Consider the following 12,754-nt stretch of genomic DNA (forward strand, 5'->3'; position numbering starts at 1 on the left):
GGCACGGTGGCTCACGCCTGTAATCCCAGCACTTTGGGAGGCCGAGGCGGGTGGATCACGAGGTCAAGAGATCGAGACCATTCCGGTCAACATGGTGAAACCCCTTCTCTACTAAAAATACAAAAAATTAGCTGGGCATAGTGGCTCGTGCCTGTAATCCCAGCTACTCAGGAGGCTGAGGCAGGAGAATTGCCTGAACCCAGGAGGCGGAGGTTGCGGTGAGCCGAGATCGCGCCATTGCACTCCAGCCTGGGTAACAAGAGCGAAACTCCGTCTCAAAAAAAAAAAAAAGTTCTGGGATCTTTGAAAATACTTGAGCCAACAAATACAGTTTTGTGAAGTATTTATTAGAATATCTTTTAGTTTAAAAGAAAAAAAGCCAAATACCAGCCAGACAATTCTTGTGTGCCTTCCCAGTCATGTGTCCCATATCACATTTCTAACTTCTCTGAACATTGGGAGTGTTATTTGTTTTTGGAGAGATGTTAATCGCTTTATAGTAGTTTTAAGCCATCGTCTATTTTTCTTCAAACGTAAAAGCTTTATCCAAAATACAGTCTGGAGAAGACACTGTACATGGATTCATGTGCTGTACATTTATTTTTCTTTTAAGTGTGTTGTTGCTGTATTTTCCTTCTCTAATATATTTTGACACCTTATAGTTGTAACCTGCTGTTCTCTTTAATTGCTTATTGTTATTAATTATATAGTGGTAACGTAGTTGGCTGCTTGAGCCACTTGGCTGTAAAGAAATTCATTTATCATTATTGCTGTTGGAGCTACAGAAAATTGCCAGCATTCTATCCAGAGATGAATGTTTTTGAGTTCACATCCAGTAAAATTTTGAACATGGATCAAATCTGTAAGTGTTTCTCTCTGCTGCTTCCCTTTGCTTCTGCTAGTCTGTGCTTTGGAGTACCTACATTTTCTTTCATCTTTTGTTTCACTCCTTGATTTCCTGCCCTTTCAGTGAAGTTAATATATTGTTCTCAGCACTCCATTCAGTGGCCTGTCCAAATAATACCTTTTCTTTTCTCCTCATATTCCTATAAAGTTTCCTTCCTAGAATTTCTTTATAATAAGATTCCTGCCTTTACAAGTTTATTACATGCACATTTCATTTTAAACCGTTAATGCTGATTGGATATTGCCTTAAGACATGCCTTTCTATGAAAGGGGTCATCATGCCCTTAAAGATATCTGCAAACTTGTTCTACTCATTCTGTAAATGATCAGATGTACAGCTGTCCCATGGTATATGCAGGGGATTGATTCCAGGACGCGCACGTATACCCAAATCCATGCATGCACAAGTCCCGCAGTATATGTGGAACCCCTATATGCCGATTTCACATCCCATGAGTACAATATTTTCAATTCACATTTGGTTGAAGAAAATCTGCAGATAAATGGACCCACGCAGTTCTAAGCATGTTGTTCTAGAATCAACTGTATTTAGATGCCTAAACTGGAAAACTGCCAGCATACTGAATGACTGAATGAAAGAATGAATGATGTACACATGCAAACGTGGGGGTGTATATTTACACACATCCAGCTATTTACTGATATATGTAGTTTCTTTAAAACCTGGGTTTAATTTAGAATACATGACCCCACAGCTGCATGTGCCACAGAACAGCCAGGCCAGAATGCTCCTCTGCCTTCTGGCAGCATGACATTAAATTCACACTAGTTAAGCCAACTTAAATTGAGCCTCCTTGAACCTTCCTAAATAAAACTAGTGGCCTTAATTACAATCAGGCAATTTAAAGGTTATGGAGCTCTAACTAGTACTGCAGTATATCACTTTAATAATGCACAGGCAAATTTCTCTAAGGGGTGGCATCGTTTGATTAGAAGAATTCAAGTTTCACAGCACATTTCCAATAAACCGTTTTTAGAAATCTTACTGCATTTATTGTGCCATTACCTTGTTTTTTATTCATCAAGGCCAAGTTTCTAAGGTCACACCAATAGAACAATAAAAATGTGACTCATTTGCAAATAGCATGCAGTACTGTAATTTTTGCATTGCTGCTTAATGGTTTTCCTACCATTGCCACAAAGTAAAAAGGAGCAGGATCAAGCCCCTTGGAAATCAGAGAGATTCTGACCCCCTTAACACTCCCATGTGCCATTGCAGATATGACTTGTGCTTTTGCGGTGAACTCCAATTCTATTAATAAACAGAACCAGAAAGAGAGAAGATGTTATCTTTGCAATAAGTAATCAATAATATAGTTTCTTAGAAAGATAATTAGCTTTGAAAACGCTTGACTTAGTTTCTCATCTAAACCTATGAGTACTTAAAACCCATGGTTGTCAAGGTCCGTAACATTTGCAGAAGCTGTTGAACCTCACTCAGTTTCTTTTGTTTGATTTGTTTTTTAAGAAATCATCAGCAATAGCAAGCTGTGCTTTCTAGCAAGAATAAACAGCTTTTCAGTGTTTGGAGACTTTTCTCCTTCAGATAACTAGTGGCTTTATGCCAAGAAGATAAAAAAAGAAAGAGAGAGAGAAGGCCCTGACCCTTGCCATAAACTCAGCACAGCAGCATGAAAACATGGCTGATGAGTGCCGTGTCCAGCACATGCCTCGTGTTGCGGCCCACTGCTGTGTGGAATTAATATTGACTCTTGCACTGTCTCCATTCTCAAAGATGTTTTCCCAATAGATTTAACTTTAAAGCAGGTTACATTTAGTTTATGCTGCATGAACTATTCTCTTTCGATTTTACCAATTTGTGGGGTTTTTGTACAGTACTCAAAGTACTTTACAATAAATATACCTGTACTTTCACCACCACCAGAAGTCCCAGATGTAAGAGCATTAATAGAAGGGATTTGATACCAAATGAGAAATTTTAAACAAAGAGTATAATAAATGAATACATCTGATTTAAACAATTAGTTAAAAGAATGGAGCTTTGTAACATAAGAATACAGACTATTAGTAAAAATTGTTTATGGGTGGTGGATGTATGATACAGAGACTTCTCTATGACTTGGTCAATAAATAAAAGGCAATTATCCCTTCTTTGATATGGTACTTTTTTGTATTTCAGATATAAAATACATAATAATATTTTTCTTCTGGAAATAAGGGTAAGTTTTGACTCATCAGCTCTTGCCAGGGATAAGTTGGCAAATTAGACAGCTACTTTGTTAATGTTTTATTTCGGGAAATAATATAGCCAAGCACTGTCAGGTGGATTTTGCCAGTCCACTGATACATGCACAGGGTTTAATGCACAAGGGAATGGAGCAAAATTTTCAAACCCAACTGACAAACAATAAATATTGTTTTACCATCAGTCTTGGCATTTTATTCTGATGAAATTAAATATAGGATTTGCTAAGTAGATACTTCTCATGAATTCAGTAAGTATTTGTTGAGTTCCAGCTATAAGCCATGTACTGTTCTAGTTACTTTATGTACATCAGTGAGCAAAACAGACAAATACCCTTGCCCTCCTGGAACTTGCACTGTTGCAAGAATAGGTGAATAACCCCCAACTTAGTTCTCAGCACTCTCATGGCCATGAGACGTCCTGGGTTGCCACCCACCACTCTTTGTAGGCAAGGCGAAAACTGAAATGCATTGCTGAACTGGAAACACTGCTGTCTTCAGTCATTCCATACATCTAGTCTGTTATGTGAAATGGAAACGAGTGATTTATACTCGTATTTACATGCTCACAACTTTCTTTCAAGGCAGAGAACAGAACAGCCCTAAAGATTAGGTGGCAAACATTTTTTGAAAGAAAAAATTTACTCTCCTATATTCAAATGAGTATAAACAAGGGGGAAAAATTCCAGTAAACTGGATCCTTTTCATTGGAACATAGTGGCATGTACTAAAGTCAAAGCTTTACACAAGATCCAAATTGTTTAAAAGCAGCTCCAATATCTAATCAAACCTAGAGGATGTATTTCAGACTTAGTTGGTCTCAGTCCTCATTCCCGTCCTTACCCTGCCCTTTCCTTTTCCAGAATATTCACTAAGAAACATGCACTATTTTCTTCTTTTCTTGGTTAACAATTTTTCTTGGGATACAGAGAGGAGGAATCAAAGTGATTTTTATCAGTACCTTCCAAAATTGGTGTATGTTGTTTTTTAGTTAAAAAAAAAAAATGTGAGGGCAAAGTTTTACCTTTAAAGCTATTTGCAGGTATTATGTTTTCTCTGAGACTTCAACTCTAGGGTCCATGTTTAGATTCAGAATGAGAAGAAGAAGAAAAGAAAGAACTAGAGGAGCTAATGTACATTGGTCAGATTTGAGAGGCATTGTCATCTGTGTGCTCATCCCCATTCCTTACTTGTGCCAAAATACCACTGCTGAGTCCCCACAGTTGAAGGAAAGCCACCTTTTTGGTGGGCTGTTTGTTTTACTGTATATTGTTTGAACAACATTCCAATGTTTTCTCCTACATGAGAATATTCTAATAAGTACTCCACGCAACCTATAATAATAGCCAAGGAATTGGACGATATTGCATCTCAGAGCATCTAAAATTCCACTGCCTGCCTCTCCTCTCCCTACCCACCTGGACCTCCTGCTAGTTTCCAAGCTGCTGATGTTTATGGGGCTCTAGGCAGCCCCTGGGCTCTTTAAAATCTGCTGGGTACCATGCAGCCTACCCCAGTTGAATCATTTCCTGCTCCAGCCCTGCTGATAATGAGAAGTTCAAGGCAGGAAATAACAGTGGCAATATCAGTGGCTTTGCTTATAAAGTCCAAAAGCATTGTAGCCTCTAGACCATTGGCTAAAAACAGCCAGTAACTGAGTTAAGGTAAGCTTGTACCTGTAGATCTCCTGGAAGTGAGATCTGACTGAGGGACACAGGACGTGTATCATGCAGCTTTTCTTTCAATAAGGGTTAGGCACTTTGTGTGCACAGAGTCCAGGAACCTGGAGCTCATTTCCTTATGGTTCTAGTGTCCTTTTCCTCTTACTGTAAAATTCTGATGCCTGTGTCTCCTGTTCCTCTCTCATGTGGCGTAGAAATCCTGAAAGTGGCAGACACTCCATATTACCAGTGACAAAACTCCTAGAAGGTGCTAGTGTTGATCTTCAGGCAGCATTCATTTTCATGGCAACTTGTTCAGAAAAATAAGGGCAGAACTTTTTAACTGGTATAAGAAAAGAAGTTCACATAATATTCAGTACTTTCAAATTCTGCCTTACTTTGGGGGCTTAATGACTAATCTACCGGCAGACTTTGAAGCCTAAGTCATATTCTCCATTGCCAAATTAGCACCTCAGTGTGTTTATGTTACAGTCGTGAAATATGTGCTGTATATTATACAACAAATTATCGTGCCCGAGTGCTATGGCCCTAGAAAGAATGTGATGGCTGTGTGCATGGCAAATTACACTACAGTCTGCCTATTTTTCTACTCCTGGTTTCTAGGGCGAGCCAGTGTAGCCAAGGGGTGAGTTTTGTCATGTATAGCTTTTCTTTGTTACTCCTTGGACTCCTAGCTTATAAATGTGTGCTTGGAAATTAACTCGGGGAAGAGGAGAAGCAAAGTAAAGGGCGGGGGCTGGGAATTGAGTTAGGGCATGGTTTTCTTGGATTTAAAAATATATATGAGGATATAGTGGTAACACACATTCGAACTGGAAAAGTTAAAACTGCAGGGCATTTGATTCCTCTGTTTGGATTCTGAGGGCAGTGTTTACTCCCACTCAGATCAGAGCTTTTAAGTATGGCCCAGGCCACATGATGATATAGCAGGAGGGGTTTATATCTGTGGACTTTAGCCTATAGATTTATGCAGTGGAAGAGGCTGGAGGACCCTTCTGGCCAGTCTCGAGGGTAAAAGGGAGAAGGAATTCTACTTATAAACTGTTACAAATTGGTCCTCAGTAATGGCTGTAGTGTTGATCAGACGATGTAAGGGGGCCCCCAGTGATTCCTGGGATAACAGCTGCATGTAAGTCAACCACCGAACATTTGCTTGTAGCCACTCTAGATTTCTGTTTTTATTGAAGGAAAAGGAGTATAAACATGGGACACACAGTCTGGAGGCTGCTTAAAGGGTTTCTCTTGTTTAAAGCTTATATTGAAATGTCAGTGTCTTGTGTTAAACTAACAATTGCCACATTGGAGCTCATAACTTAAACTGTGCTTGAGCATCCAAATGGTAACTAATATTTCTTCTGTTATAAAACAGGCTAATAAATAGTTACGTAGGTCCAGGTTTTATGAATTGGAGGCATAGAAGTTATTCTCCTTTGAACTGGCTTTAGACAAGCAGATGGTTTTCTTAGAGTGCAGAATTTTGTAAGTGATTATCATGTTGCCTACTAAGGCAGTGAGGTGGTACTCCAATTATGTATGCAGACGCTTTTCTTTGAAACATTTAATATTGGAGTAAATATTTACATTAGCATCCGTCTGTTTTAGGTAGACTTGATTCCTGTTTACATTTATGTTCACAGTTAAATGAAGATTAACAAATGGAAATAATTATTTTAGCTGAAATTTCTATACATGTGAAATGATTTCTCAGTTATGCTCAGAGCAGCTCTGGTCATGCCTTGCAGTGGGTGACCAAGACAGGAAGTTGCTGGCTTCCAGCATGTTCTCAGTGGTAACGGCCCCACTCTGACATTGGACCCCCACTGCTAGGCACATGCACCTCCCTCATGATCCAGCAGAGAGGGGCATTCATGCGTGTTCTGGGAAGACATGGGCTCATACAGAAAGCACCCATGTTTGCTCATATAGCTAAGTTGCATTCTGATAGTTCTTTCTCCCTATCCTTATGCTAATTTTTGTTTTTGCACATATTCAGCTAGAATACTTTTAAGTTTAATTGTGCAAAACTGGAGTTTTTCTGTGCTTATATTGCTCATTTCCTATCTAACTTTTTAGCTAGCAAAATTTCAGTGTTGTAGTCAATCTTTATTAATAGCGTATAGAAAAGGTAGGGTTGTTTTTTTCTCTCTTTTAATTTCTAAGTTACCTACAAAGGCAAATTCTGCTCATTGTAGAAAATCTGGTGACTATAGATAAGCAAAAAGGAAAAGAAAAATCTAGAAGTTTCATTCGAAGATCCCATCTATAATTCTTAATTAAAAAATAGGGCTGTACTAGCCTATTATATCCTTAATGGAATATTGTAATGGTTATTAAATCAATTGACTCTGAATCTCTTTTTAATAAATGAGTCAGGCTGTATTATCCAATTACTGTCAGCTGCTACCTTTCCAGAGAGCAGAAATGGTTATTTTGATTGAACTTTTTAAGCTTTTTGGCACCTTTAGGGAGAGGAAGGGGCAAAGGCACAATTCAGGTTATGCTTTGTGGGCAAAATCCTGAGTGGGGGTGCTGATAGTATCACATCAAGAACATTGGCTTTAAAATAAAACAGCAGTTACATTTACCGTTCCTTACTACCTTATACCAGATAGGGAGAAAAAGAAATGGGGCTTAATTCAGCCAGATCCCCCCAATTCTAAGGGTTTTCAGAAATTCTTTGAAAAGTAAGACATTGTTCTCAGCCATACAAAGGTAAATATAGAAATAGCAGAGAAGAGTTAAAGACTTTGAATAAGGATAAACTTTTGGAATTCTTATTATAAATAAGTTTCTTTTTCTGTTACTACCTGTGCTGCCCTCAATTTTAAAAAAATACAAAATGAATTATATTAACCAGTTGTTAGAACGTTTTGTGTTACTGTCTCTCCTTTTCATTATACATTTGACCTTGAGGTAATAAGCAAGTGTGAAGATAGGTGAAGGGGTAGGGAAATGAACAAAGGTGAGAGAAAAGGGGGGACTCTCGCCGTCTACCTAAGAGCATATTGGCTTTTGCTTATCTTTTAATGTGCTGTCTAACAATTCAGATATATTTTCTTTCCTACAGAAATAACTAGGAGGTCAGTTTTTGGGAAAGACCTTACGGTGTAACTTGCAAATAAAAGGCAGGTAGAACTTCAACAATTTTTTAGCATTACAATGTACTTTTAGGCTGTAAAAAGAGCTCTGAAAATGCTAGATGTGATTGTTATCATTGCTGTCACTTGGTGCTTTCACAAATAAAAGATAGAATATATAGAAAATAAGTCTGCGCTAGTAATGCATAAATACCTTTATGCCTGTGCGTCACCTTTTTTGTGAATTCACTTGACTGAATTTGGGTTATTTAACATTTTGGGATGAAACTGCTCTTTTATTTTGGTAAGCAATACATAAACATGAATGAGTACATTCTCCTGGCACTTGTATGTCTTATTTATTTTTCCTTCTCTTATTTTTCCCAACAAAATACTCATAGTCAGGAAAGATAATATTACATTAAAGAGCATCCTAACTTGCATAATTCACTTTATGCTCATGTGACAATTGCTATTCCCAGGAAAACCTGCCGGATCTATCACGTTACTTGACAACTATTGCAAGTTTTAAAATTCCGGAACAAGTGTATATCAACCAATGTCCATAGGCCACCTCTTGTTTCTTGTGCAAAACACACATAATTTTAAAAGGAGATGAAAACCATTAGTAACCTTCTTACTATTCAAAGTAAAGGTATGTAGCATTAAGGAAATAGAGAAGTTTTAAATTTAGCAGGTATTTCTGAAGATTAACTTGCCAATTCAATTTCTTACAATAAATACTGTTTTTTATATGTCTTAATGTCTAAAATCTGGAAATTTTTTGGTGACTTCAGGATTTAAAAAAAAGAAAGAAAGAAACAGATGAAAACCCCTTGATCTTATATAATCCCTAAAGCTTTTTGTATAACCCCTTGTCATGTCAGTATGCACAATTAAACTCCCTCTTACATAATTATAATCAAGGAATTTGCTGTGCCACCCAGATACAGAGTAGGTTTTTATCTCTTGTGAAATGTAGACAGTACTGGGTGGCTTAATTAGTGCTTTGCTTCTCTTTTTACAAATTCCAATCCTCTGCTTCTAAAGACTCATACTTGTATGTGAAGAAAGATTAGGAATACAAATAGAGTGATTTTACTCCTAGTTAGCTAATAATAACTCACTTTGTAATTGGGCCTTGGTGTTGCCATAATATCAGCTGGCGAAGGACTTACACACACATGTTGTCTTTGAATGAAAGAAAATAACTGCAGTATAGACTTGTTCCGCTTTTAAAGTGTGATGGTGTCTTTTATTCCCTAGACCTAGAATATCTTAATAGCTCATTTTTTAATCATTGCAAATAGGAGAATATAAAAGTATAATGCGACAACAAGCCAGGTTAAAGTACAGCCTCTGCCCTTTAATAAGTAGTCTTGGAAGTAGTGTGTGTGCGCCCCACCGTATCTGTTAAGATCACAGACCCAGAGGCCAGACTGCCCAGGTTTGTATCGAGACTGCCTGCGTTCAAGTTCTGGCTCTCCAATTATGAGTCCTTGTGACTCAGAGCAAAGTTACTTAAACTCTCCTTGCCTCATTTTTCTCATCTGTAAAATGAGACTAATAGTAGTTTTCCTAGTAGGGTTTTAGTACAATTAAATGAATTTGTATCTGTAGTTCTGAAACACAGCAATACTAAGTAAGTGTCAGCTAGGCTGCTAACCAGTGCCACTGGTTTATCATGTCTTAGAATTGCACAATGAAGTAAATTATGATAATCCTAACTTACATTTTAAACTTAAATTTTTTAATTTTAATTTTAAATGTTTAAAATCCATAAATGTTTAAAATAACATGTCCATGTATAACACACGCTCTCCACTTTATTTATTTTATTTTATATTATTTATTTATTTATTTATTTATTTATTTATTTATTTATTTATTTGAGACGGAGTCTTGCTCTGTCACCAGACTGGAATGCAATGGTGCGATCTCGGCTCACTGCAACCTTCATCTCCCAGGTTCAAGCGATTCTCCTGCCTCAGCCTCCTGAATAGCTGGGATTACGGGCACATGCTGCCACAATGCCTGGCTAATTTTTGTATTTCTAGTAGAAATGGGGTTTCACCATTTGGTCAGGTTGGTCTCATTCCTGACCTCATGATCTGCCCACCTCAGCTTCCCAAAGTGCTGGGATTAGAGTCATGAGTCACCACACCCAGCCCTCCCCACTTTATATAGCGGTGTTATGACATTGAAATATTTTTCTGCCCTCTAGTTCTTAAGATATCCAAGAAGAATGCAGGGCTAGCCAAGTGAGCCAGGAGGTCACAAAAGTGCTTTGGAGAAACAGAGGCAGAGTCTGGTTCTGGGGGTAAAATTGAAACTGTCTTACAGAGTTAAGGGAGTGACGAACTAGGAAGAATATGGGAGACTGGAGGTGAGCAGCAGAGAAAAGGGCATTTGTAAGACTGTCCTACTGATGATACTTCAGAATTGCCAGAAACCCTGGAAATCGAAAAAGAAAGTTTGTATCAACTGAAATACCACTGAAAACCTATGGTTAGAGATGAACACTTCTAGGATCTTCTAGATGAGCCAGAGGAGAATCACTGAGGAAGAAGCTGTCCACACTTTTTATTTTAGGACTTTGGAAATACAGCGCCCAGAAAATCATGGTAATCAGAGAAAAGGAAATGCCTCCTTATTGATATCCAATTGTATTTTTAAAGTTTAATAAAATGCATTAGCCTTAAGATAAAATCTGACTTCTGATTATCTTTGGTTTTTAAATTCCAGAAATGATTTAAATTGATATAAACTCATGAATAATGTGAAATAACCAGAAACCATATATTCTACTACATATGTATATTAGGTGATGGAAATAGTTTAATATATGCAATTATAGATACTCTGTAGTCTATTAAAGAGATGGCAGATTTTCACCATTTCTATTCATGTATTTTTCTTGACAGATGAAGGACTGAACCATGAATGCAAACTCTGCAGCCAGACCTTTGACTCTCCTGCCAAACTTCAGTGCCACCTGATAGAGCACAGCTTCGAAGGGATGGGAGGAACCTTTAAGTGTCCAGTCTGCTTTACAGGTGGGAAGATTATTTCAGGAAGACACAGGAGAGGTTGATGGCCTCATCGTGTCTTTCCTACCAGAGCATTACTTCCCACTGCTATGGCCTTTTACAGATAAGACTTCAGTTCAATTTGGGGGAAAGATGTTTGATTTCTGCTTTATTAGCATTATTGATTGCAGCCTACTTAAAGGCTCACACGAGCAGGAAGGTTAACTGTCAGGATGAACAAATGGCATTTCAAGTTCTCTCAGAAGTTTGCACTTTTCCATTTGGAAAACTACATACATGATGTGTTCACTTTTTTTTCCTCTCAATGTTAAAAGGTTACCAAGGCGAAGGCTGCCTGCACAGAGCTGCTTTTTAATCATAAGATGTTCAGCTAAAAGTGCAGCTGTATTGTCAGTGCATGTCTGCTACTTAAACATGGAGACTTTCATAACATTCTCCACCAGAAATAAAAAGATAGGGGTAAAACTCACCCCATGCTGGGTGCGGTGGCTCACGGCTGTAATCCTAGCACTTTGGGAGGCTGAGGTGGGTGGATCACTTGAGGTCAGGAGTTTGAGACCAGCCTGACCAACATGGAGAAACCCCATCTCTACTAAAAATACAAAATTAGCCGGGCATGGTGGCAGGCACCTGCAGTCCCAGCTACTTGGGAGGCTGAGGCAGGAGAATCGCTTGAATCCGGAAGGCAGAGGTTGTGGTGAGCTGAGATCACGCCACTGCACTCTAGTCTGGGCAACAAGAGTGAAACTCCATTTCTAAATAAATAAATAAATAAATACTCACACCAAGTTCTCTGAGATAGAAAACAGATTAGATGAATCATTTATTTCCTATGAAATTGGATTTTTAGAGTAGAAGTTGATCTACATTTACACTTTTAAGAAGAAACTTTTAAACAGATATGATAGTATTGCAGGTTTTAGCAGGGAAAAAAAGTAAATCTGAAACTCTCATTTGAAGCCAATGGGGGTTGAAATATGATCGTATTCATTTCTGGTATTCCCCTAACAATGACAAAGTTATTTTGGAAAATCCTTTGTGATTATTTTGCATGTGTCTTGGACTCAGGGATTAAGCCCCTCAAGGCTGTGTTGCCTTTTTACTTCTTGGAGGAGGGGGAATATATCCTTCTCTCAAAATTGACTTCTTTGTGTGTAGAGCAAAATTCCAAGCATTGATTATTGACCTTCACTGAACTCAGCGTATAGATTTCTGTTCTGTGATAAAATGAAGGAGAGGGGCCATGTTCATTGCACAGCTTGCACTATTGCTACCTGAGTACGTTGATGGCTCTGCCTTCAACAGTTGCCTGTTTGGCTGCTTCATTCAATAATTCCATCAGCCACTCTCCATCCTTCTTTTAGAACTCCTTTTATTCTTCCAGACTTATACTTAAAAATATATATTGTTGTGTTTTTGCCGTGAGTAGTATATATCTTCAGATACAACGAGTCAAGAGTCTGGGTTCTTTATGAAAGCTCATAATAAGTCTTCATAAAGGAGGACTGGGTCATAGGTCTCCTCACGATTAAGACCCCTAGTAAAATAGGACTTTCATGTTGTAGCCAGAAGCCTCATAAAATGTATTGAGTTATATGCAGATTAACTGCAAATCTTTGTAAAAATCTCATTTCTTCTTGTTGATAGGGATAAAGAGACAAAAATGCATTAATCATGCACAGTCTGCATTTTCTGTGCAGACAGACCTGAATTGTTTTAGTGTATCTTGAAGTAATTTAGAAATAACAATTTTTTTTAAAACCCTTCCAATATAAAGTATGTTAGGTGGGAAAGGAAATCTGAGCAGTTTTTT

General features: G+C 38.0%; 1 protein-coding gene across 3 annotated transcripts in view; it reads left to right on the forward strand.

The window, feature by feature from the left end:
- Positions 1-12,754, forward strand: part of ZNF521 (zinc finger protein 521) — a 294,256-nt gene that overhangs the window by 253,621 nt on the left and 27,881 nt on the right. For all 3 annotated transcript variants that reach the window (XM_021673901.2, XM_021673903.2, XM_021673902.2), the window contains one exon: positions 10,816-10,947. In XM_021673901.2, the coding sequence (XP_021529576.1) occupies positions 10,816-10,947 (132 nt within the window). The remainder of the gene's footprint in view (positions 1-10,815; positions 10,948-12,754) is intronic.

Source organism: Aotus nancymaae, unplaced genomic scaffold, assembly GCF_030222135.1.
Source record: "Aotus nancymaae isolate 86718 unplaced genomic scaffold, 86718_ANA_hifiasm-v0.15.2.pri h1tg000020l, whole genome shotgun sequence".
Taxonomy (NCBI): domain Eukaryota; kingdom Metazoa; phylum Chordata; class Mammalia; order Primates; family Aotidae; genus Aotus; species Aotus nancymaae.